General features: G+C 46.8%; 1 protein-coding gene and 1 long non-coding RNA gene across 3 annotated transcripts in view; one reads left to right on the forward strand and one right to left on the reverse strand.

Moving 5' to 3' along the window:
* The window catches only part of FAM135B (family with sequence similarity 135 member B), a 163,462-nt gene that overhangs the window by 88,649 nt on the left and 47,288 nt on the right, over positions 1-27,525 (forward strand). The window contains exons 4-7 of the mRNA XM_081873988.1: positions 14,843-14,982; positions 15,980-16,050; positions 19,996-20,169; positions 22,251-22,377. Of these exons, the coding sequence (XP_081730114.1) occupies positions 14,843-14,982; positions 15,980-16,050; positions 19,996-20,169; positions 22,251-22,377 (512 nt within the window). The remainder of the gene's footprint in view (positions 1-14,842; positions 14,983-15,979; positions 16,051-19,995; positions 20,170-22,250; positions 22,378-27,525) is intronic.
* The window catches only part of LOC309349074, a 323,506-nt gene that overhangs the window by 22,125 nt on the left and 273,856 nt on the right, over positions 1-27,525 (reverse strand). The gene's annotated exons all lie outside the window — the stretch shown is intronic.

Genomic DNA, 27,525 nt, shown 5'->3' on the forward strand with positions numbered 1-27,525 from the left:
TTACAAGACAAGCTATGATCCTTCGTTATATGGTCCATTTGCTACATCCTTGCAGAGCTTCAAATAAGCAGAGCGGCGTGACTTAGGCCACCTTCACATCACACAGTTAAAGAACCCTTTAAACAATCATAGCTTCCCCCAAAGAATTCTGGGAGCTATAGCTTTTTGTGGGTGCTGAGAGTTGTTAGGAGTGAGACTGCAAGCTTCCCCAGAGGGCTGTGGGGCTGTGGGGAGGCAGAGGCAATGGACAGGAGCTGCCTGCCAAGCAGTGAGTAACAGTGGGAACTGAAAATGCATGAGGTTCCCTGTCTGCCAAAGCTATGAATGAAATCCTCAACACAAATCTCCCTGGAGTCAGAGCTGGATTTAGGGGAGTGCGACCAGTTTGATGGGTCATGGATCACCGCCTTGTCGTGGCGAAGGGGCTTGAATAAGAAGCTATGAGCTATGCTGTGCAGGGCCACCCAAGACATAGAGTTTAGACTAAATGTGATCCACCTGGAGAAGGAACTGGCAAACCACTCCAGTATTTTGCCAAGAAAACTCCATGGACATAAAAAAGGAGAAGCTTTGAGAAGAAAGTGAGAGTTTTCAAGGTATGGTCTGGTTCATGGGATCACGGAGAGTCGAACACGACTAAACAACAACAGTGGCCATTTGATTCCACTGGCTGCAGAGCCTTAGGAGTGCCGCAACTATGTTATAGTTGCCATATTTCTGGAAGTAAAATTCCGGACAGTTGTTTAGCTTTTTTCTTTTTCTTTTTCTTTTTCTTTTTCTTTTTCTTTTTCTTTTTCTTTTTCTTTTTCTTTTTCTTTTTCTTTTTCTTTTTCTGTTTCTTTTTCTGTTTCTTTTTCTGTTTCTGTTTCTTTTTCTTTTAGGAAAAACAAAGTTGTTAAAGCAATCAGCCACAAAATCCTGGACATTTTCTGAAATCCCCCCGGCCGCTATTTTCGTTATTTTTGCTGGTTAAATTCTGTATGGCAACCCTAAACTATGTTGTAGAATGGAAGGCAAGTGGCGGGAGGCACCAAATTTTGGTGTCACACAGGACCCCAAGCTCTGCTACTGTGGATGATATTGTCAAGTTATCTGAATGCACATTCATGTTTGTTTTCCTTCTTTGCAAGATATCAAACCCTGCTTTAGCCCAGATGTGCATAGCGAATCATGTACTTCGCTAGGTTATGATCTGAAATAATTATGTGCACTGATAGCGTGTGAGCATTAATAGCCTTAGCGTGAACCTTTGGTGTTAACACTTGCCATTGGGTGAGTGTGTAGTCACGCTTTTAAAGTTGCCACAGGATGCAATGTGATAAAGCTCCCCATTTTCAAATGTGGAAAGGCTTTCTCCATCACATGGGTTAAATGCCACATAGGCAGATTTTACTAGCTAGCTTTCTGAGTAAGTATTTTCATGAAGGTTAAAGACTGCCTGCATTTACATTGTCAATCCCATGGGGAAGGCACCAGGGCTATACTGAAATGTAATTAGAAGTAACTGAAAAAGAACAATGGCTGTGTGTGTGTGTGTGTGTGTGTGTGTGTGTACAGTAGCATATGTTCTTACCTGTTCCAGGTGGGAAAGTTGTCATTTCATCACTTGCCTTTAATTAGGTTTTATTTAAGGACAGCATATTGGCCCGAAATACGTACAGAAGCTAGGTAAACATCACCATCTGCTTGTGACCTCCTGTCCCCTTCAGCAACACACACACACACACACACACACACACACACACACACACACACACCACTTTGCAGGCAGTTACTGGTGACATTGCAGTGTGAGCTCAAGCTTTCAGCTCAGAAGCAGATCACTTTCTTTGCATGCATAACAGGCCGTGGCAGAGTCGTAGCATGACTAGGTAAGGGCTTTTAGCCAGGGCTGAGCTGAACACTGAGCATTCTTTTTGTGCATCCGTCAGTATGTGCAAATCTGACCCTTCTCGCACTACCCTGGAAGCAGACGATGGAGCAACAGTTCAATTACCTGTCGCGCTGAGCTTAAGATTCAAATGTTAGAACTTCTGGGTATCCCCCCCCCCTCAAAAAAGGCTGTCAGGAGATAACAGGGCCTTCTTGGTAGTGGCGCCCTCTCTGTGGAACCCCTTCCCTTCAGATGTCAGGAGATAAAGAAATACACAACTTTCAGAAGACATCTGAAGGCAGGCCTGTATAGGGAAGTTTTTAATGTTTGATGTTTTATTATGTGCAGTAAGCCGCCCAGAGTGGCTGGGGAAACCTAGCTAGATGGGTGGGGTATAAATAAAATGATGATGATGATGATGATGATGAGGAAGATGATCAGTGATCTTAGGGAAGAGCCACTGCTTGTTCTCCTCCAAAAACGACTTATAATCACAGTTGCCACCCAGATGACTGTGGGAAACCCACAAACGGAACCTGAGCACAGGAACACTCTCCCCTTTTGTGGTTGCCAGAAACTCATATTTGAAAGCAGTAGAGAACCTGTCTAAGTGACACTGACACGAAAACCCCACACATACACTAAAGCAAAATAATGCAAGTTTTACCACCCCACCCCCTTTCCCCTCCTTCTTCCACAAACTTATACCGTAGGCAACACCAGTGGGTTTTTTTTCCTGGGGGTACGCATACCCCTAAACATTTTTTGAATCTAAGTTTGGCGTTATTGAGGGGCAGTATTTCAATATGAGTAGGAAAATGAGAGTACCCCTAAACATTTTTTTAGGGGGAAAACCCCCACTGGGCAACACTAATGTCTCACATCGAATGTAACTGATCTATAGAAAAGACTGCGACCTGAAAAAGAGACAATGCATGTACTTTTGTAACCAAAGAAAAACTTTAATAATTTTTTTAAAAAAACAACAACAACAACAAACATTACTGCCCTTGACTGTGGAGGCAGAGCATAGTCAACAAGGCTAGTAGCTGTTGAACTAGTCCCATCATCATTTAAAACCATCTGATCAATGTAATAAAAAGCAACAGCATTATTTAATAATAACTGGAGGTTCACAAAAGCCCAGGCTTTTGTGTGTTGAGACCCAGAAACCTCCCCCCTAAATAAATTCACACAACTCAAATTTTCGGTTTTGGTTTTTGGCAGAATTTAGGCCACAACTTTATTGATTACAGAAAGTGACTGGTTGCATAGGCTCTGGTTCGATTAGCTCCCTGCCATGCAGGTAGCGCTGACCCAGGGTTCCAGCATAGGTCAGCCAAGGGTGAACACCTGGATAAGCGGAAAGCCAGGGACGGGCTAACTCCGCCACCCAAATGTCCCCCTGGACTCAGGCACGGGCATAACCCCCTCTCAGGGGTTGACCAAACCATTGAGTCCTGGATTCCTTTATCAGAATACCCTTCACATAGGGATGGCAAGAGCGTTCTCCCATCCCTATCACCTGAACCAGAGCCTATCCACAATCTTACAAGTTGTGACGATTTGCTACGTGGCAGGCAAAACCCAAATGGCAACAGCCAGACAGCCAAGTGGGGAAAATTCCTGCCGTGCCCCTGTCTCAACAACAGATGACACATGACGGCATAGCAAGGTTAATCACAAAGCCCTAAAAGTAGGGAGAGGTGGGCGGGTGTTCAGAATGCACAAGCCAAAAGAGGAAGCTCTGGGTCACATGTGTCAGGGTTTCTGGGAGAAGTGAGGAGATGGCAGAGGAGACGGAAAGCGAGTGGGAGGAGGGAGAGAGAGACGAGGAAGAAGATGACGGAATTCGAAGGGAATCTATGAGCCTAAGCAGTGAGTCAGAGGATTCCCAAAAGGGAGCTAGCATGATCAGGCGAAAAGCAGGAGAAGAGAGAAGCTGTGAAAAGTCAGGGAAGGAGGGGAGAAAGCCCAGTGAAGCACAGACGCTGTCAGAGGGGTCTCAGCCGGAACGGAGTAAAGGGGGTGGAGTTGTCAGCCTCTCGGAGGGAGGAGGAACAGGAGAAAACAGAGAGAGGGGGTTGGAGCAAGGTGTTCAGCCGGAAAGGGTAGAGAGTGGAACAGGGGGCAGTATAGAGGACGAAGGAAAGGTCAAAAGCAACGTACGCGCGCCAAGTTCAAACATAGAGGCGCGCGGAAGTGGGGAAAGCTCAGAGGAGGAGCCCGGCCCCAAAGCCAGAAGGAGGGGGCAGGAGGCGGCAGAGGATTCAGCCTCAGGCGAATCCCGGAAAGAGAGAACCCAGGGGGGCAGAAAGACCCTGCGGAAAAGAAAGGAGAGGAAGAGGTGGTCTAGAGCCAGGCTATTAAGTTGGTGTGGAGGAGGGGAGGAGTCAGAGGGGGACTTCGGCGGTCTAACGTGACAGACGTACAGCCACAATGCTGAACTGTGAAAGAAACAATTATCTTCAATAAACTTTTCCTGTAAGTAAACTACAACGGAGTAAGGTCTCTCGTGAGCTGGGACCCACCTGGGTGGCTGTGACAGAAAGTCCCCCTCCCTCTGAAAGCAAAAATTTTTTTTTGCGAAGCTCACGAACGGGGCAGCCATGAGTGCTGAGGAACAGCTGGCTGCACTCCGGGATCAGATTACCACTCTCACAACGGCAGTCATTGCTTCGCAGAAGAAGAATGCTGACTTGGAGAAAGCCTGCCAGGATTTGCAAGCAAGGTGGGAAAATGCGGACAAGGCGGGGACCCCGGGCTCCAGAGCGGAGGGCATTGCGCTTGGAAGGAGGGGGGGTGCCCTAGTTTCGCATTTTAATGGCAACTTGCAAGACTATCCCAACTTCAGGGCAGATGTCGTGTATGCACTGCATTTACTCCGTCATGATTTTAGAGATGAGGAGGAGAGAGTGGGATTTATTGTTTCGCACCTGCATGGGGAGGCCAGGGCTTGGCTACGCAATCTGTGGCGCGAAGATGGACCAGCCCGTCGCAATGCAGATGCGTTTATCAAGGCAATGGATGCTTGTTTTCAATCCTCTGTGGATAAGGACATTGCGCGCCGGCAGATGCACGGGCTGAGGCAGGGGAGAGCCACTGTACGCCAATATCATTCTAAATTTTTTGCATTGCTCACCGCCTTAGATTGGCCGAAGGACAGTCTACCGGTCAGGGATCTTTTTTGGGAGGGATTGAGCCCCTCCGTCAAGGATGAGATCGCAAGGGGGGACAGACCCCAGACCCTGGAAGACGTGGTGCAACGGGCTTTGGCTATAGGAATTCGACATGAGGGACGTCCGTGGCACGAGGAGGGGGGGCCCCAAGCGCGCGCGCAAGCAAAAGCTCTCCCTTTTGTGCACAGGGATTTCAGCCGTGCGCACCCCTCACCAATGGGGAAGGAAGGCGAAGAGCCAATGGAGATTGGTGGTGCTAGGGCTCAAAAGCCATCCCAGAGCCCCATCCCTGCTGCAGCCAAAGCGAAGCCTCCTAGAGGGACCAGGAAGTGTTACATCTGCGACAGTGCACACCATATGGCGAAAGAGTGCCCCCAGAGGCTCCAGAAGCACACTGCAGCACTAGCAACTGTGACAGCAGAGGTGCAATCAGAGGAGCAGCTTCAGGGAAACTGCAGTGCCTGGCTGGAAGCAGAGCTACTGGGGCTCAGCCAGGCGGATCTGTAGAGAAGTCCCCAGCATCCTTGCAGCGCATGGACCCTTTACCTCCCAAACCAGCAGTTTTACTCACAGCAACACTCCAGCTGCCTGATGGGCGACTTCTCGAGGTTCCAACAACCATCGATTCGGGAAGCAACGCCGATTTCGTGGGATTACAATTCGTCAAGCAGCATAACATAGCGCTCCTGCCTGCAACGACGCCTCTGAACGTGGTCACGGTAGACGGCAGGAAGTTGCTGGGGGGGCAAGTGGTGCAGCAAACCCCTCCCATGATGATGCAAATTGGAGACCATCGAGAGCTTATTAGTTTCAATGTCACCCACTTATCGGACACGCCCATCGTGTTGGGCATGAGTTGGCTGGACAGGCACAGTCCCGCGGTTGCTTGGTACCAGAGGCAGATCACCTTTTGTTCATCGTATTGCGCCCAGAATTGCATCCAAACCGATCAAGGAGGAGAAGCCGAACAGCAGCTGCATCTGAGTATGGTGCAAGCGGTTCCTCACAAGTACGCGGAGTTCTTGGAGGTTTTCTGCGAAAAGGAAGCTGACAAATTGCCGCCTCACAGACCTTACGACTGCGCGATTGACTTAGTGCCAGGCGCGCAGTTGCCAACTGCCAAGCTGTACTCCATGTCGGAAGACGAGCTGCAAGAGCTTCGGGAGTTCATAGAACACAACCTCAAGCGCGGATTCATCCAGGAATCTAAAGCAGCGGGAGGCAGTCCTGTTTTCTTTGTGAAAAAGAAAGACACGCCCCAGAAGAGGCTCATTGTGGACTACCGGTTCATAAACAGACTAACTAAGCCCAAGGCCTTCCCCATGCCCAAAATTGACGACCTTTTGGCTACAGTCAGGAGGGGGAAGATTTTTACCAAGCTGGATTTACGTGGAGCTTACAACCTCATCCGCATCAGGAAGGGCGACGAGTGGAAGACGGCCATGTTCACTCCTTTGGGCACGTACGAATACAGAGTTATGCCCTTCGGTCTACAGAATGGCAGCCATGTTTTCCAAGCATTCATGCATCACGTCCTGGCAGGTCTCCTCTACAAGAAGTGTGTCTGTTTTCTCGACGATATCCTGATTTTCTCGGAATCGCCAGAGGATCACGATAAGGACGTGAAGGAAGTTCTGCAGAGGCTGAAGGAACACAGGCTGTACGCCAAGTTGGAGAAGTGCCAGTTTGATGTGAGAGAGGTAGATTTCCTTGGCTACAAGCTGTCCGACGAGGGACTGGCCATGGACAAGACTAAAGTCCAAGCGCTGTTGGACTGGAAAAGCCCTCGAAATCGGAAGGAGGTCCAGAGGTTCATCGGCTTTGCCAATTTTTATCGCAAGTTTATTAAAGGTTTTGCAAACGCGACGGCGGCAATCACTGACACCCTCAGTTCCAAGAAGAAGAAGTTCGTCTGGACCGAACAAGCAGAGCGATCCTTTCGGAAGCTTAAAAGCCTTTTCGCCTCCGAGGAGCAGCTGCTGCACGTGAATCCTGGCAGGCCCATGCGGGTAGAGACAGATGCATCAGACAGAGCAGTTGGGGCCGTCCTCTTGCAAGAGGATTCGCAAGGTAACTGGAGACCGGGTGCATTCTACTCCCGGAAGCTCAGCAAGACGGAGCGCAACTACACCATATGGGACAGGGAGTTGTTGGCCATTCATGCAGCTTTCAAAGCGTGGCGACACTTCTTGCTAGGAGCCAAGCACACGGTGCAGGTCCGCACGGATCACAAGAACTTGGAGTATTGGCGAACGGCTAAATTGCAAACCCAACGACACATGCGCTGGGCGGAATTCTTTGCGGATTTCGATTTCAAAATAGAATACATCCCTGGAGACTCCAATGTTATAGCAGACGCGCTGTCCCGAAAGCCTCAATACCTGGAGGAAGTAGCTCCAATCGCAGCGAAGTACATTTTCGCACCGCAGGCGTGGACGTGCGCTACCATCGCAGTCGACCTGGACGCGGTGCGACGCGCGCTGCAAGAGGATCAGTTTGCACAATCCAAGATGGAGGAGCTCCGCAGAGGGTCGCCTGACAACAATGAGTTTCAGTTGCAGGATGGACTTTTGACTCGCAAGGGCGCCCTTTACGTGCCCACCGACGAGCTTCGCGCCACGGTTTTGCAACAATTGCACGATGCCCCGAGTGCGGGCCATTTCGGCAAAGAGAAGACGATGGAGTTGGTGGCAAGGGACTTTTGGTGGCCCCAGATGAGAGGAGAGGTGGCGGACTACGTAGCCAGGTGCGATATCTGCCAGAGGTCCAAACCAGTGCATCAGAAGCAGGCGGGATTGTTAGAACCGCTGGAGACACCGCAGCAACCGTGGGAGAGGGTAGCGTTGGACTTTGTTACAGACCTGCCCAGCTCCAGAGGTAAGACGGCGGTGTTAGTGGTTGTGGACTTGTTCACCAAGATGGCGCACTTCATTCCTTGTGCCAAGGTGGCGACGGCAGAACAGACCGCAAAGCTCTTCATCGATCACGTCTTCAGAGTGCATGGACTACCGCAGTCCGTCTTGTCCGACAGGGGGCGCCAATTTGTTTCCACTTTCTGGCGGAAGCTTCTGGGTATCTTGCACGTCAAGATCAACCTGACGTCGGCGAGGCATCCACAGACCAACGGTCAAGCGGAGAGGGTCAACGCGATCATGCAGCAGTACCTACGGTGTTACGCCAACCAGCGACCCGCGGCGTGGGTGGACTACCTGCCGATGGCTGAGTTCGCCTACAACAACACGAAGCACGCATCCACCGGGGTGACGCCTTTCTTCGCGAACTATGGACGTCATCCCAGAACCTTCCCGAGCTTTACAGCACCTGAAGGGGGGGGACCTCAAAATGCCGACCAGTTTGCAGCAGAGTTGCAAGAGGTGCACGAGGAGCTGCGGAGACATTTGGAGCTGGCAAAGCAGGCGTATAAGGTGCAAGCCGACAAACACAGAAGGGCGGGGGAAGACATTCAGGTTGGGGACTGGGTATGGTTAGCAGCCCACGCGATGCCGGCCAGGTCGTTGGCCAAAAAGAAGTTAGAACACAGGCAGCTAGGACCATATCAAGTTGAGGCTAAGATCAATCCGGTGGCTTTTCGCCTAGCCCTTCCGGAGGGCTCCAGGGTGCACCCGGTCTTTCATAGGTCGGTGCTCACTCCCTACAAAGCCCCACACAGGTTTCAAGAGTCAGGAGCACCTCCAGAGCCACGTAGAAGGGCGCCTGAGAGAGGGGAGTCGCCAAGACCAGAACCTCTTAATGAGGTCACAGAGATACTGGATTCACGATGGGGGGAGGAGGGAGTTGAATATTTTCTCGCCAGGGAAGGCACTCCAGTCTCTGCAAATAGCTGGGTGCCGGGTTACGCTTTGGACGAACCCCTGTTGAAGGAGGAGTTTCATGCAATTTTTCCGCACAAACCCATGCCCGAGGAGTATTTTGATGATTGGCTTTTCACGCCCACTTTGTCGGGCAGCACGTTCGGGGGTTTCTCCTCGCCCGAGGACTCTACGCCCAAAACAAGCCCGACCAGGGATCCCCGCCTGGGGGGGGGAGAGACAAACCCTTATTGGTGGGTGGATCAGCCAAGGGAGGTATGGAGTCAGAGGTGGATGATAGGTCCTTGGCAGGCAGCGCCAGGAGAAGCAGTGAGGGAGGAAGAGACTGTGATGCCTTCAGGGGGGGAACCCGAGTTCGAACACACGTATACGGAGCTGCCAGAGGAGAAGATTGACGTGGACACCCGGTATCCTGAACCGACCCAGGAAGAACCACATTTCCCTCAACCTGCACCCAGCGACCGGGAGGGGGGAAGGGGGGGCTTCGAGGGGGGGATGGATGTCAGGGTTTCTGGGAGAAGTGAGGAGATGGCAGAGGAGACGGAAAGCGAGTGGGAGGAGGGAGAGAGAGACGAGGAAGAAGATGACGGAATTCGAAGGGAATCTATGAGCCTAAGCAGTGAGTCAGAGGATTCCCAAAAGGGAGCTAGCATGATCAGGCGAAAAGCAGGAGAAGAGAGAAGCTGTGAAAAGTCAGGGAAGGAGGGGAGAAAGCCCAGTGAAGCACAGACGCTGTCAGAGGGGTCTCAGCCGGAACGGAGTAAAGGGGGTGGAGTTGTCAGCCTCTCGGAGGGAGGAGGAACAGGAGAAAACAGAGAGAGGGGGTTGGAGCAAGGTGTTCAGCCGGAAAGGGTAGAGAGTGGAACAGGGGGCAGTATAGAGGACGAAGGAAAGGTCAAAAGCAACGTACGCGCGCCAAGTTCAAACATAGAGGCGCGCGGAAGTGGGGAAAGCTCAGAGGAGGAGCCCGGCCCCAAAGCCAGAAGGAGGGGGCAGGAGGCGGCAGAGGATTCAGCCTCAGGCGAATCCCGGAAAGAGAGAACCCAGGGGGGCAGAAAGACCCTGCGGAAAAGAAAGGAGAGGAAGAGGTGGTCTAGAGCCAGGCTATTAAGTTGGTGTGGAGGAGGGGAGGAGTCAGAGGGGGACTTCGGCGGTCTAACGTGACAGACGTACAGCCACAATGCTGAACTGTGAAAGAAACAATTATCTTCAATAAACTTTTCCTGTAAGTAAACTACAACGGAGTAAGGTCTCTCGTGAGCTGGGACCCACCTGGGTGGCTGTGACAACATGCATGGGCATAAATAGGTCCCTCAAACTGTTTGGACTGCAACCCATTGGCCCAGCTTCGAGGGAGCTACCAATCAGGTGTTGTGGCTGACCAGTAGTACCCACCCACAACACAGGGTGTCAGTTTTCCAGGTCTCACCGCAATACGTGCCCTCTTTAAGGTAGGACCCGATTTAGGGGCATGTGTGTCAACTTCTGGGGTGCTATTCCATGGCAACGCCTAACTGCATCATTTCTGATCCCACCAGGTCACATTTGAGCAAAAGCCACTGCCAAACCCTCTCTCTCTTCTAGTAACATTTTGTACAGCAGGATTAGAAAGAGAAAAGCACACACCTGCCGAAAGTGAAGGCAACGCTCACAGGGGCCCCATTGCAATGCTAGCCACGTCTATCAATCTGAGCATTGCTTTCTTCCTGCCTTCTCAGGCAGGAGGTTTTTAATTAAGGGAAAGCTCTGCAGGGTCTAGTATCTCAATCTGCTTGCATATGACTGGCATTCTCTTGCGGTTGTTTTTAATCATTGGGGGGTGTGGAGGTTCAGGAAGGCCCCCATGTTTTCAAGTTATCATCACTGCTGTGAAAAAAAGGAAGAGCCAGGGGGCAGAAGTGTGTGCTGGTGTGTGTGTGAGTGTGCTGTTTTTCTTCCATTACTGTGTTTTTCCATTACATTGGTACCTCGGGTTACAGAGGCTTCGGGTTACAGAGGCTTCAGGTTACAGACACTTCAGGTTACAGACTCTGCTAACCCAGAAATAGTACCTCAGGTTAAGAACTTTGCTTCAGGATGAGAACAGAAATTACACGGCGGCCACACGGCGGCCGCGGAGGGCCCCATTAGCTAAAGTGTTGTCTCAGGTTAAGAACAGTTTCAGGTTAAGATCGGACCTCCATAACAAATTAAGTTCTTAACCCAAGGTACCACTGTAGTGGTAAATGGCTTGCCACTTTCTTCATTCACAGACCATCTGAAGCTTGGGAGGGAAAGGGGGGTGTTGCTGCTGCTTATGGGTGCAGCAAAAGCAAGTGGGGAGGGTAAAGAGAGAGAACCCCACTCTTCCTGCATGGTTTCTGGAAAGATGGGTTATGATGAAATGTAAGAGGGCTGCTGATTCCTGTTTCTTGAACTGAAACCATGTGGCAACAGTGAAGGTTCAGGAGGAATCTGGAAGGGTCTAGTGCAGTGGTGGTGAACCTATTGCACATGTGCCAGAGTGGTCACTCAGAGCCCTCTCCCCCCCATGCCAGTGCAGGCATGAAATGCTCCCTAGATTGTGCTCCACCCGCAGCGGCGTTGGAGGGGGAGTTGCATGCCCCCTCACGAGCATGAAACATTTCACAGAGTGTGCGTTGGGGGAAGATGCTATTGGTGAGCTGGAGACGCATGTTTGCTGTGCTGACATGAGTGAGTGTAGCTGTTTTTTAGTTGAGTTAGTTATTTTCTGCATTCCCCCTGAAGAAGCTCCAGATCCCTGCACAATCTTACCCTAAAAAGCTCAACAACTTTGTGCAGTCCTCCCCCCAACAAACTCAACAACATGAATAAAAACGGTAAATCGCCATGTTGGCACTTTGTAATAAATAAGTGGGTTTTGGGTTGCAGTTTGGGCACTCGGTCTCTAAAAGGTCTGGTGGATGGGGGTCTGAGCAGGCCCAGGAGCAGAGCTAAAGCAGGTTTCGATTGGCCTGAGGGCCTAGACTAGCCCTAGACATGTTTTGGTGTTAATGAACCATACTTATACTGTTACCTCACCAGGAAGCTAGCCTGCCTATTCCAGGAATTTGAAAGCTTGCTTGGATTTTTACACTTATTGAATCCAGAAATTAGAAGGATCCAGCAATTAGAAGCCTTCCTCCTCACCAAAAAAACCTCATAGCAGTATTTACTCATTGATGAGATCAAGGAACATTCCATGGGGAAGTTGTGCTCAAGCCTCGAGACACACAAGAGTGTACCAAAGTGAGCTTTTAAGTCTTTGTTGGTGTATTTATTGACTTTCCTCACTTAGGTTGCAGGGGGAAGGCTCTTAAAACGTGTGTGCAAGTTTTTGCATCTGATCAGCTCAGGTTTAGCAAAGTTTGTCTCAATTAACTAGTATACACCCACTGACTTGCAAGATCAGTGAAATACATGGGTGCATAGAAAGTCATATTTAGGAGTTTGTTATGTCTGCCATTTGATGAAAAGAATGAAAGGCATCTGAACTTTTTAATGCATCAATCAAATCAAATGTTTAATGGGGTTTTTTATTAAAAAAAAACAGAGAAACATAATTTTGAACCATTACAATGCTGTTCCGCCTTAGAGGAGGTGGTCCTTACTGTACAACGGAGAAGATGAGATGTCTGTTCTAAAATAGCAGCAGTCTGTTATTTTTATTACAGGGTGGGTTATTATTATTATTATTATTATTATTATTATTATTATTATTATTTTGCAGGGCAGGGAGATTATTTCTAATTATTTTAACTAAACAAAGAATGCTGTCCAGATTTATCGGGGTTGAGTTTTAATCAATCAAAAGTTTTAAAATTAATTAAGCTGATTTATCAACGCAAAGTTGCAGGCCTAGAATTAATGTAGCAATTAACTTACATGCAGAGAGCTCTGCAAGGCATTCGGTCTGACCTCTGTGGAAGTCCAGGCTTGAGAATTAATTCTGCAATTAATTAATTGGCAACAAGCATCACTTTGATCTTGCAGCCCATGTTTTTGGAAGGTTCATCGGAATTAGCATGCAGAGAAAGCATCCCACACAATGCCAGTATTCTCACCGAGCAATCTGGGGTCAAGGTCGGCTTACTTCAATGACGAATATTGCTTTAAAAGCCTTGATGAAAGGGACCGGGAAAGAAGTAAATGCACCATAGCAGGGATCCCTCCCATTAAACATGGCTGGAAGCATCTCTCTGACAGCTGTATGCTAGCTCTGTTCTGGTTTGCAATAGTCTCTCCTACACTGATTTAAAGCATAGAGAGCCTTTGTTATAAAGGTTTACCAGAAGCTTTAACCAAGAAAAAGGGTTTTGTGGCAGTATAAGGGTGGCGCTGTGAGTTAAACCACAGAGCCTAGGACTTCCCAAACAGAAAGTCGGCAGTTCGAATCCCTGTGATGGGTGCTCGGTCCCTGCTCCTGCCAACCTAGCAGTTCGAGAGCACGTCAAAGTGCAAGTAGATAAATAGGTACCGCTCTGGCAGGAAGGAAAACGGCGTTTCCGTGCGCTGCACTGGTTCGCCAGAAGCGGCTTAGTCATGCTGGCCACATGACCCGGAAGCTGTACTCCGGCTCCCTCGGCCAGTAAAGCGAGATGAGCGCCGCAACCCCAGAGTTGGTCACGACTGGACCTAATGGCCAGGGGTCCCTTTACCTTTAAGGAACAACAGAGTTATGGTGACATATTTTGTGGGCTAGAATCCACCTCATCAAGTGCACTGGGGGCTGATGATGCATTTTAGTCCATGAGCACATACACCTTCGTAAGAGTCCTCAGGTCAAAGGCCCATCTAGTCCAGCATCTTCTCACAGTGACCTACCAAAGCCCATAGAATGCTACAGCACTTGACTGCAAACAGGCTTCTCCTGTACTTTCTAGCAGCTGGTATTCAGAGACAGCCAAGGAAGAACGTAGACTTCATGACTAGTAGCCATTGTTGTCCTTGTCTGCCATACATTTAATTAACCTTATTCCAAAGTCAACCAAGTTGGTGGCTGTCTTCTGAGTGCAAAGTGTCATAAACGTTTCCACCAACTATACGCAAAATAGTACCAAAGATACAGAAATGAAGTGGTGGTGAAACCAGCACATCCTGGTCCTACAATATTGGTATCTTTCCACCTCTGCCTGGAGATGTTGAAGACTGAAGCTGTGACGTTTGAACTATGGCCTTCTGGAAAATAGAGACCCTTGGAGGACATGCATTATATTGGCTGGCCCCCGTATAAATAATGTCTCTAATATGCTACCAATTATGCACCACTGGGGATCCTAGCAAAGGTATATTTGGAAGAGAAAATTACATTAGGTTCTGCGTCTCTAAAGGGAGTTAGTGTATCAAATATACACAAACACACTTATATATATAATAATAATAATACAATCAAATTGCTTTTCTTTCTTTTTTGTCCCGTTAGATTAAGAGAAGAATAGATTTGGCCAGTAATGCAGTTTTACCAATGGCTCTAGAATGATGAGTTTTCAATGAAAATAAATCAGGCTGTATTGCCTGCCTTTCGAAGAGCTTATCTGCTTCATGCTTTTTATTGTCCTCACTGCGGTAGAGCAAATAAATGAGTTTTCTTTTTCTACTGTCCACGCTTCCATTGTGATGCTTGGCTGAAGTGCTGGGGCTGAACGAGGCAGGGGCTCAGTGTCTCATGGAATGTTCTCAAAGGAAAATATGTTTTAGTTTTCCAGACCCACCACAAACTGGATTTTAAAGTCTTGTTTTCACTTCGCATCTTGCTCCTAAAAGGGTTTCGGATCTGGCATAACTTTACGCCAATTTATCTCAAGGTGGCGTAAATTACACTGGCTCCCATAGTTCGGATTGCTGCCCCCCAAGTGATTGATGCATTACAAACACATAGAAGTGTGGGGCCTGATTAGTTCTGGATGGCGAGGGTGGAAATCTATCTCATAGTTATTCTGTTTTTGGATTCTGTTTTGCAGGCGATTCAATTCTTTGTGCAGCCTGCGTCCATGAGAACACCGTCTACAGCAGAGTGTTTCAGATTTTGTACAGGAATGAAGAGATTGTCATCAATGAATCCATGAACTTCAGGGCCCACCTTCTTGTGGATGGGGAAAAGGTTTGTTTCTCTCAGTTTGGACTCTCCCTCTTTTACACACATGCATATACACACAAAGAGTGAATCTGGTTCCACTGGTAAGGTATATTGCAGTTATTAATATTGCAGAATCTGAAGCAACTGGAAACATGAAAATGGCAACTGTACCCCCCCTCCCACACTAGGCCACTGCTGGGTCTCTTGACAACTTTTCTGTGCCTCTCTGAGACCTCTGTCTCACTATGCCAGGGGTAGGCAACCTAAGGCCCAGGGGCCGGATGCAGCCCAATCGCCTTCTCAATCTGGCCCGCGGACGGTCCAGGAATCAGCCTGTTTTTACATGAGTAGAATGTGTGCTTTTGTTTAAAATGCATCTCTGGGTTATTTGTGGGCCATAGGAATTTGTTCATTTTTCTCTCCAAAATATAGTCCAGCCCACCACATGGTCTGAGGGACAGTGGAGCGGCCCATGGCTGAAAAAGGTTGCTGACCCCTGCTCTGTGCCATTCTTTAAGTTGTCAGACAGTTGGCTCTCTGGTACAGTCAAACCTCGGTTCTCAAACGCCTCCATTTTGGAATGTTTCGTCTCCCGAATGCCGAAAACCCAAAAGTAAATGTTCTGGTTTTCGAACATTTTTCGGAAGCTGAAAGTCCGACGTGACTTCTGCTTGAGTGCAGGAAGCTCCTGCAGCCAATCGGAAGCCACACCTCAGTTGTCGAACATTTTGGAAGCCAAATGGGCTGCTGAAATGGATTATCTTCAACAAACAAGATTTGACTGTACTTGTGTTTCCTGAGTCGCACTTCAGCAGGAATGCTGATAGATACTTGCTGATGGGAGCTGAGCATCTTACGCGTCTGAGGTAAATTCATGCTGATTTAGCAGAGCCCCTTGATAGAACTGTCACACTCAGGCTTCATTTCATCACATTGGTTCTCAGAACACACACACACAATTTCCTATGTGTTATGAGGCCTGGCTTGTAATGACAGATCTCTTTTTCAATAACCTCTACAGGTGGAAGAGGCACTAAGAGAAGCAGACTTTCAACTCAAGCTGGACTTGCATTTTACGGACAGTGAGCAACAGTGAGCACTTTTTGCTTTCCTAAGGCAAACTGATCGTTGTGGATTCTGATGCAAACTGGCCCAAATCAGGACTAACTCACAGATAGAAATGTAGCTGTTCTTTGAATTCCCTCCTAATGTTGCCGCTCTGTCATTAGCTAAAAACAAACCAATAAACAAAAAACATGCATATGGTGGCCCTTGGTGGCCATGACATCCACACTGTGTGATCTGCCTTGTGGCTGCAGTCAGTGATTTCAGCTCAGCTGTGGCGACAGTTGCCCAGCAGTGATTTCAGCTTGTGGAGGCTAGCCAGGGCTACATACCTAGCCTAGCATCCCACCTTCATCACTAGTGAAGGGTAGGTGGGTTCCCACGAGGCAAGACACAGTGATAGCAGCAAGAACCTTTATTGAACCAACAGAACTGGGCAACAGGGGCAAAACAACTGCATATATACATTTCTAAAGGCCTGGGCCACTCCCACTCCCAACGTGATTGGCTATCTAAACTTCCAAGCTGCGAATCATGACTCAGAGTTCAAGGGCCAATGACAAAGGCCCAAATCCTGAAATGTTCTGTGATTGGATATCACGTATCGAATCAGAACACAGGAACTCAGAATCCTTGGTCCAGACTCAAGCTCAGACAAACACAGACTGCTGAATACGTAACAGGAAGATAGGTTTAAAAAAATGTTTTGAGATAAAATGCATTTAGACATTGATATTTTGTGATAAAAGATATTCAGAATAGTATTTAAAAGTGAGTTTTTATGATTTTATTCATTTTTTAATAAAAATAATCATGTGAAAATGGCAAAGAAATAGACTACTAATTGCTAGTGTCGTCTAGTATTCGGGGTCACCAACATGGCTCCCATGGAGTCTTCCTTGACACCTACTTGGCATCTATTTGCTTGGAAGAAGCAAATAGAATAAGTAAGAGTGTTGTGGCATTTCTAAAATGCTCGTGGCAACTTCTATGTTTTGCAAATGTACCTTCAGCTCCAAAACTTTGGCAGCTCTAGATCTCAATAGCCATTTTCTGCATCGTTCATCTAAACCTCCCTCTTTTACGGAGCAAGCCTAAGCCTGAGAAGTTCCCTAGAATTCATCTCTAGTAAGTATTTTTAGGGTTGCATTCCTAGACTTTAAAAAGTTAATCTTCCCTACAGAGAGCCTGCCTCCTTTAGTGCTGCTATGTCCATGGCCCAGATAGATTGTAGGACATGGAATCACATGAGGAAAAACATTTCTGCTTCCCTGAATTGAAGGTAGATTTCTTCCCCCTCCCCACTGGAAACTGTGGGTCCCAGCAGGCTAGATTTGAAAGTGGGTGGTATTCTACCCCACTCCAATTCCTGGGCTCCCCGGTTATTGATGGTCTTACTGTTATTTCTTAATTATTGTGTTTTCTGGTTTAAAATGTATTCTGTTTACACATTGCTCTTATATAGTATTTTATTGTGCTGGTTTCCTATTTGAGATTTTATGTGCTGGCTTTTTCTAACACCTTTTGTGGCTTTATTGTCATATTTTCATTTTGTTTTTGCCTGATGCCTGGAGAATTTATTTCATGAAGAATCTCATAAATACAATAAAGAGATAATATTGCTTGAAGCTGCCTTAGAAGCCAGAGTTGCTGTTTTTTTTAAAGTCACTTTATGTTGCTCTGGGTTAAGATAAAGAAACTAACTCGTAATGATGATGATGGTTTAATCTAAGCAATCATGTAGTTTTCCCAAGGATTACTGAATGTATCAACTATTCCATAATGGGCTATCTTGGGAAAATAGAATTTACTAAGGCTCCCTGCACCATGAATGCTATGGCGGTCATAATCTTTGCTTCTAACATTATGTTCTACGTATGTTCCACCCATGTTCTACCATCACTGTCAGAAGCATTCTCTCTCCGAATACCACTTGCTGGTAATCTCAGATTGGCAGAGAGTTGTTCCATTTATGTTAAGCTTGCAGGCTCTTACAGGCATTTTTTGGCCACTGTGAAGACAGGATGCTGGACTAGACAGGTCTTGGTTGGATCCAGCAAACTCTTCTCATGTTAAGTCCCGTATGGCGGCAAATCTGGGATACCCAACACCGACTGGCCTCAAAGGTTTCCATGGTGCCATAATTCAAACATTTGTCAATGGACCACAGAGATTTTTAAAAAGTCCGTCAGTGAAATATCTGTAGCTGATGTTCCACAAAATCCCTCTTTAGAGGCTTCAGCAGGCTTTTCAAAAGTCATGTTTTGAACTTTGAACTTCACCCCCCCCCCCAATTTAACATTTCTATTCAGTTAGGAATAAGAGGGAAGATTCCAATAGTGAGAACAGGATCATAAATCTTCTTACCATTATTATTATTATTATTATTATTATTATTATTAAGATGAGGAAATGCGAGCTTCTGTGACATCATTGGTACCAAATGAATGGGTGACTGGGGTATATTTTTTATTGCACTGGGCACTCAGATATTTAGACACACATTCTCCTGAACAGCATGGACATGGGAATAAAATGGATTGTCCTTTTTTGTCCTAGCTCTTCCTCCACCTCTTACACAGGCTTCTCAAAAGTCTTAATGGCTTGTGTCAGCAGCTTCTCCTAAAATGACAAAAGCAGGTTTAAGCCCAATTGCTGACTCTTTTTTTTTTTTTTTAAGGATCTGTGAATGGTGCAATGCAAGTCACTTTGGGTTTTTCGCAGCAATGTCATAATATTGACACTGCTGCTACAAGTACAATTAAGAGCTAAGCACCAGCCTTGTAAATGCTCCTCGTTGCCAAGTGAATTGCTGCCAAGTGATAAAAATTCCACTCACACCATTGTCTCTGGGGCTGCATCCATGCAGCAGATTGAGCCAGCAGAAGGCTCTTCTCAATTAGCTACCAGGCTAAGTTGAAGGTGGTAGTATGAAGCCCTGTACAGTTTGCATCGTGATACCTTGAAGACCAGCTTATTCCTTATTGTTGTTGTTGTTTAGTCATGTCTGACTCTTCGTGACCTCATGGATCAGAGCATGCCAGGCACTCCTGTCTTCCACTGCCTCCCGCAGCTTTGTCAAGCTCATGCTGGTAGCTTCGAGAACCCTGTCCAACCATCTCGTCCTCTGTCGTCCCCTTCTCCTTGTGCCCTCAATCTTTCCCAGCATCAGGGTCTTTTCCAGGGATTCTTCTATTCTCATGAGGTGGCCAAAGTATTGGAGCCTCAGCTTCAGGATCTGTCCTTCCAGTGAGCACTCAGGGCTGATTTTCTTAAGAATGGATAGGTTTGATCTTCTTGCAGTCCATGGGATTCTCAAGAGTCTCCTCCAGCACCATAATTCAAAAGCATCAATTCTTCAGCGATCAGCCTTCTTTATGGTCCAGCTCTCACTTCCATACATCACTACTGGGAAAACCATACCTTTAACTGTACGGACCTTTGTCGGCAAGGTGATGTCTCTCTTATTCCTTATATGCGCAACCAATCACTGTGCTCCATAGGAGAGAGCCTCTGTGGATACCATCTCATGGGAAAGTCCATTCCATCCAATGTGAGAACAGGGCTTTTATTGTGGTGGCACCTATGCTTTGGAACAACCAGCCTCTTCAGTACATGTCAGGAAGCAGTCATCTCTGTTGATTTGTATTGCATTTTTTTTTTTTAAAGTTTTGTATTATTGCTTGTGCATTTACTGCCTGGGGCTCCATTGGGAGGAAGCGGGTTATTAAACAAACAAACAAACAAACAAATGCAATTATTTTAACTGTTTTTTTCTATATGTATTTTTTAAAAGGTGTTTTATATGCAATTATTTTAACTTTTTTGTAGATAGACAGACAGATAGATGTGTGACGGTGCTTTATACACTTTTCTTCCCTTGAGAAGGCAGTTTGAGATCCTTCATACAAAGCCGTCCATATACTGTATGAAGTTGTTATTAACAACAACGACCATTGCTTCTCCTTTCAGGCTGAGAGATGTCACGTCAATCCCCGTGATCAGCAGCCGCACTTTGGGGCTCCACTTCCACCCAGGGCGAGGGCTGCATCATCATGTGCCTGTCATGTTTGACTACTTCCACCTGTCAGCCATCTCCGTTACTCTGCATGCCTCTCTGGTGGCTCTGCACCAGCCCCTGATCAGGTGAGAGAAAGAGGGTTCTTGTTGTTTTCATTTTCCGTATGCGTATTTCATGATCTTTGCTATGAGAGGTCAATTGTTCATATCTCATGTTATGTACTGAGCTTGGATCCTAGAACCATAGGCAGGTAGGAACCTAGAAGGCAGCAACCTGATCTGGTCTGTAGGAAAAGCCCAATCCGGCTCCAGGAGGAAGTGAATCAGCAACCTGATTGGCCTGCAGGAGCAGTCCAATCAGGCTCCGGGAGGGGAACTGAATCAGCCAATCACATGGGACCCGTTGTGTAAATAATGTGTATATATAGCCAGAGGCTTGGGGGGAAGGCACTCACTCACTGTTTACCATGAGCTGAAATAAAGGGCATGAAATCAACACTCAACTCTGAGTATATTTCATCTCATTTGCTTTTCTAAAAAATGTATACATAAAATAAAAAAACAATGCCAGCAACAGAACAGCTAAAAATACAGAAACTTGGCAGAGTTATTATTATTTATTAAATTTGTATACCCTGCGTATAAGCAGCCATATGTATAATGTGTTGCGGTAATCTAACCACAGTTGCTGACCAAGGTTTGCCTTTTATAATCAGCTATGTGGTCATGGCTGGGATGCGGGTGGCACTGTGGGTTAAACCACAGAGCCTAGGACTTGCCAATCAGAAGGTTGGCAGTTCAAATCCCCGCGGTGGGGTGAGCTCCTGTTGTTCGGTCCCTGCTCCTGCCAACCTAGCAGTTCGAAAGCACACCAGTGCAAGTAGATAAATAAGTACCGCTCTGGCGGGAAGGTAAACGGCGTTTCCGTGTACTGCTCTGGTTCACCAGAAGCGGCTTAGTCATGCTGGCCACATGACCTGGAAGCTGTACGCCGGCTCCCTCAGCCAATAAAGCGAGATGAGCATCACAACCCCAGAGTCGGCTACGACTGGACCTAATTGTCAGGGGTCCCTTTACCTTTATATGGTGATGGCACTATCCAGACTGGGAAATGGACAGCACTCTGTCCTATTTTAGGGTTGCCATATTTCTAGAAGTAAAATTCAAAAGTAGTTTAAATTTTTTTTTTTTAAGCAATCAACCTCAAAATCCTGTACACTATTTTCGCTGGTTATATCCTGGACATGTCCAGGAAATTCCAGACATATAGCAACCCCATCTTATTTAAGTCTAGTTCTTGGATGTGGCTTTTCCAAGCATTTTGCCACCCTATGGACCTCTCATGGAGGAGACCCACAAAGAAGGACCTTAGATGATGACTGCAGGGACCAGGTCAGTGCACATGGGAGGTTCTTCTGAGGTCCAGCTCAAGACATTTTGTAGCCTAAGGCAAAGGTGTCCCCTCCCTTCTGTGCACAGAACCTTGACAGGGCTTACTCCTACTTCCACACTAATCATGTAAGAATCATCCTCCACAAAGAGGAGCAGGCTAGCTTAGGGACCATGTAACACACTCCTGGCTGCTGATCCCTATCCTCAACACACACTGCCTGAGGCAGCAGCCTCACTCTGTCTATTGGTAGGGCTGGTAAAAAATAAATAAAATTAAAGCGGATCCTGCAAGCCTCAAATCTGCCTGCCTCTGATCTAACGTTTCCTTGTTGTCTTTTGCCTGCTCGCACACAGACTTGTTGTTCTTAATACTTGATCTAAATCTAGCCTCCCCCCTTATTTGTAACCACTGTCTCTTGTCTTACCCTGAGCAAAGAGGGAGAACAGTAATCTCTTTGCTTCTTTCTGAACTCCTTTAAAATGCTTAACAATTGCCATATGCTGTGGATGACAAAGAGAGAAGAAAAGCTTACCTATTCCTGGAAAACTTGGTTGCTGCTACTGATCCTGTTAGCGGAGAATTTTTAACAAGCTTTGAAAAAGCCTGAAGGCTTCCCAGAGCACCACAGACCGAGATGAACCTTTGCTATGTCTCCCAACTCTCCAAGAACTGTCGTTTTAAAATAGCAACACAGGGATATTTTTTAAAATGTATTTTTAGTGCAGAGAGGAAAGGATAGGCGAGAAAACTTTGAAATGTGTAATATTGTTGTTCCATATAGAAACAGGTATTCCATTTTTTCTTCTTTGTTTAGCTTTGCCCGTCCAGGGAAGGGCTCGTGGCTTGGTAAAAACAGCTTGGAAACAGGACCAGATCTTACGGGGATGTCACTGGAAAACCTGGTGTTTGGAGCCGGTTACTGCAAACCTGTTGCTTCTGAGGTAGGGCATGGTTATTGTTTGTGGTGATATTAGATGCACAGTTTTAAGGGATTGAGATGGGCCTTCCTTAGGCAGGATCACCAGGCTGATAAGAGAGAGGTGAGTTTATATTATCCCTACTCCCACCGATAAAATCTGTGGTGACTTTTGCCCGCTGGGAATGGAAGCGCAGAAAGCAAGGAGAATATCTGCAGGCAGAGGCAGAGCCAACTGCTTCTAGACTTGCCCACAACCCTCTCTTCTCTGCTGAATTCTATACGGGCAACATTGAGGTTACTGAAGAGGAAACTGGCCTTCTAAGGCAGAAAACTGTTTACAAAATCCTTCCCTTGTAACCATTTTGTCAAAAAAGGACCGGTGATGCCAAATGTTACTTGAGGAAACAACAGGGGTATTAATATATTCACAGTCATGCTACCCAACTCCTACTCTGTTGGGGTGGTGTTGTCGATCCCGTCTGTTATACAAAGTGCTCACCCCTTAACCTAGAAGAAGAGGAGGAGGAGGAGGAGGAGGAGGAGGAGGAGGAGGAGGAGGAGGAGGAGGAGGAGTTTGGATTTGATATCCCGCTTTATCACCACCCGAAGGAGTCTCAAAGCGGCTAACATTTTCCTTTCCCTTCCTCCCCCACAACAAACACTCTGTGAGGTGAGTGAGGCTGAGGGACTTCAGAGAAGTGTGACTGGCCCAAGGTCACCCAGCAGCTGCATGTGGAGGAGCGGGGAAGCAAACCCAGTTCACCAGATTACGAGTCCACCGCTCTTAACCACTATACCACACTGGCTGCACTGAAACCATCTACAGAGGAGCAGATCTGAGATGCTGGTTGCTCAAATCCCAAAAGGCTGGTAGAAGAAACAGAGCATGCAGATGTTTTACTTACCTTGCCTTTAGTACTGACTAGCAAGGGAAAAGGCAGTGTTTTGTGAAGCAAAATACTCTTCCTGTATCATCAGAACAGTGGTGCTATTTTGAACAGTGACTGCATTCCTGGGTGGAAAATTTCCTCCAAATATGAATGTGGAATACCAGAATTGTAGAATTGGAAGGGATCCAGGGGTTCAACTCCCAGTTAGGTGTTCCCTTATTGCCTCTTTTCGTGTCTTGGCTGCAGCTCCCTCCTTGCATCCTTTAGTCAAGCGGTCTGCAACCTAAGGCCCATGGGCCCCAAGCGGCCCATGGGGGTTGTTTAACTGGCCCATGGACCCTTGGTGCCCGCTTGGGGGCCCCCGCCACCTGCTTGGTCAGCTCCCATGTGCCACGTTAAACTGGTGCAGAGCAGAGCAGGGACCACCTTCTGTGACACTGGCCGGCTTCCCATTGGCTGCAGGAAGCTCCTGCAGCCAATGGGAAGCTGTGCATGCCTCCTCCACACCAGAAGGAGCACCAGAAATAGTGTTTGCACATGCATGCATGCGCGCGCACTCCGGCCCATTGCGGTTGGCTGTGGGACCGTGAACTGGCCCAAGCCACAGAAACTTTGGTGGCCCCTGCTGTAGTCTGTTATCACCAGATTGGGCACTGCTTTCCTTTTGTGTGAAAACAGAGGCAAAGTAGGTGTTGTGTGGTTCCATCTTGTCTTCGTCGTAGCATTTCTGTGCCTTCTTCACGCAGAGGTCCTGCAACTTGCTTGGTCTTCCTGTTGCTTCAAACATAGCTGACGAACAGGTCGGCTACGCCAGATCAATTTTGATTTCCCCCAGTTTCCATTGCTTATTCGTTTGATTTCCTTTCAAGCGCACGGCTGAGAGCGCTCCAGCGATGATCTGTTTTGCTTTTCAGCTTGCTGAGACAGTGTCGATTACAGAGATAATTGAGATAATGAGCTTGTTTATCAACAGTAGATAGCTTGCTTGCTTAATGTTTATTGCTGCTTTTCTTTCCCCATTTTATGAGCTTAGGAAAAAGTGGTGCTAAATGCAGTTTGCTGACTTTGGAGATAACAATGCAGAGAGAGTCAATGTGGAAGAGAAGTTCCCTGCCTTATATGTGGGTTGGAAATCAATGAACACTTGGGGTCGTCGCCAACTAAGTTCTACTCAAAATAGACCCAACGAAATTAATTGACCGAATTTAATCATATTCATTAATTCCATTGGGTTTGCACTGAGTAGGGCGAGCAATGGACACCACCCTCAGATTGCACACTTCTCTGTATGATGCATACAAAATTTTATACGTATTTTTAAAACAACAACAAACAAACAAACAAACATGGGCTTGCAAAGCCACACAACCAAGCTGAATGGGATCAGGATCCAGCCTAAGTTCCCCCTCTCTGCTCCCTCCCCTTCCACTTCCCCAGAACACTCCTTTTGGGGGAGTTACAGCCACATTCAACTGAGCCCAACTGAGCTGAGATGAGAAATTTACCCTGGTATATTCAGCTGCATTGGCGTTGAGGACTTAACGCCAGCTGAGCATGTCCGAGCTGGGAATCAGTTGGTTGAGCCAGAGAACCTGCAGCATCCATTATATTGTAAGTCGCCCGGTGATCCTTGGATGAAGGTCGGTATAGATATTTAATAAACAATCAAACAAATAATCCTAAACTGCTTGTCTTGCCATACGATTGCCTGCAACATATTCTCCATTATTACCACCTAAAATTCTGAAGTACATTCCCATCCTCTCTTTTTTAAAAAAGAAAGAATAATGGGAAATGTAGCTTATTCCTCACAGAGCCCCCCTAACAAACTACAGGTCCTTTGGAGGGGTGTACTTTAACTGTGCTTTAAATCTATGGTGTGTGGGAAGCCTGAGATGCATTACTCATTCTGCATCACAAAGCTGTTTATTTTAAAAAACACCCTCTGTTGTGTTTTGGGTCAGTTGAGGGTAATGTGCTTGAAGAAGCTTCAGTTTATCTGTAGAACATTCTGCGGGCACTTTGTCTTAGACGTGTGCTTTGGCTGATGCTTAGATTCATATTTAGGCCATCTATTTCCGATCAGAGCATATTTTTGACATTATTATTGGGCAGCATGGATGATCTGCCTCATACTGTGTAGGAAGAGCCTATGGCTTGCCACGATGAAGAACATCCCCTGGCCAGGTAAGGAACAATGACACAGTTGGAACATTTCAGACATTCTCCTTCTCCAAATTCCCCTGTAGAATTTTGAGTGCCAAATTGTTCTCATTGTGGGAATGTTCAGGGAGGCAGGAGAGGATATATTGTTTAATTATATCCTTCCCAACTTGTGTTAACAAGTTCTACAATTTAGCAGAGTAACATTCCCCTTTTTAAACTTACACAGCGGATAACGTTTTTGCCAGGCTTGTTTAAGCCTCTGAAATAAGTTTCCTGGTAATTCCCCTTTTATTCCCTCCTAAAAAGATAGACACAACACAGTCTTGTATAAAAGTATAAAATAGTTTACTCACAGTTTCATTCAGTTCCCAAAAGGATCCCTGAAGGCAGACTTAAGTTACAAAATATATACACCTAGAATCTATCCCATAAAGAGATAGTTCCTTTGTCCTTTCTTGGCTGGAAGCCAAGAGGGCATCTCAGGCTGATGCTTCTTCGACGAAAGCAAAATGGAGAAGAGAGAGATGTGGTGGCCACTCCTGTGCTTTTGTTAACTGCACAGGTAAAGTCACGCCCACCTCTGGTCCCATGTAGAGGAAGTTTGTCCTAGCATAGGAAGAAACAGGAAGTTTATCTACTGGCTGGACAAACGTCCCTCTTCATGTCTAAACATGTCCACTCTGGGAATGTTGTATTTGACTGCTCTGTGTTTCACACCCCACACTCATCTCATCCATCTCTACATTTAAAGCCTACTTATACCACTTTTAAAGTCATGGCTTCCCCTAAATAATCCTGGGAAATGAAGTTTTGGGTTTTTTTAAGGGTACCTACAAGTCCCAGAATCCTTAACAAACTACATAAGGATTTTGTTTAAGTTGGCACCCCTAGCTCCAAATTTGCTGGTGGGGGTCCGGACTGCCCCAACACACACACACACCAGCCCCTTCTGACAACAACCAGCCACCAGTTTCTGGAACGCCCACGGCTGGAATTTCAGCTGCAGCTGGGCTGCAGAAGCTGATGGGAATGAGAGGTTGGGTTAAAAATGTAACAGCAGAACCAAGCAATGGCGCCCGGGTAGGATACCAGACAGCGTAGGAGCCAAGGATCCGAGGTCCCATCTCCCCGTCCCCATAAAATATTTGAGAGGGAGCGCCCACCCAAGTTGCCATTCAAATAGTGTGTGTGGACCATGTCATGTGATTGATTATGTAGGGCAGGGCTTACCCCTCCCCCTCAATATTTTATTCAAGTTTCCATACCTGCCAGAGAGGGAAATACAGAGATCTCAGAAGAACCCGATGTTGATGGTTAAAAACATGCACATGCATGCAAAATAATAATAATAATAAAAAAACTACATAAGGGGGGGACATGCATGCAAAATAATAATAATAAAAAAACAAACTACATAGGGGGGGGGGACATTAAAAAATATTCCATACAAACAACACAGAAAGTAAGATGGGACATGGGCTGAGAGATCAAGGAAATGCCCTGTGTAAATCATAGAAACATCAACTTCCGCATAGCGTTGGAAAGGATCCTGAGTCATTTAGCTCAGCTTCATGCAATGCAGGAGTAAGTGTGTAGCCCCAAAGACTTGTCTCAAGTGGAAATTGCTTGTCTTCACTGCACAATCTCTTCCACATTTGAGAGGAAGTGCCCTTTCACACTGCACAAAACAGATGGCACTCTTTCACCACTGATAAATGTCCTCTGAAGTTTTCTCTCCTAGCCGTCCAGCTGATTCCCGGATGCTGGTACAAATGTCTCTAGTGATTTGACCAGCTTGATATCTGAGAAGGAGAAAGTCCTCGCTGCTGTCTTCATTTGCGAATGGAGACGGGTTTCAATCAATCCTCCTCCTTCTTGCTTCCCCTGCTTTGATTCTGCACAAGGGAGCTTGGCACACTGCTGTTTTTGACAAGGCGTCAAAGGTTCTTTGTTCAGCGCTCCTGACTTCTCGCTGAGCAGAATAATTAAATGTCAGGAGCAGAAGGTTGTACCAGTCCAATTTCCCTAGCTCTTGCAAAGTGACATGCCGGACACAGGTTTTATTATTTCATTTTAATTTTGAGTGTGTGCTTTCTGCTTTTCTGGCTTACTGC

The sequence above is a fragment of the Podarcis erhardii genome, assembly GCF_964252035.2.
Source record: "Podarcis erhardii genome assembly, chromosome: 8".
Classification (NCBI taxonomy): Eukaryota; Metazoa; Chordata; class Lepidosauria; order Squamata; family Lacertidae; genus Podarcis; species Podarcis erhardii.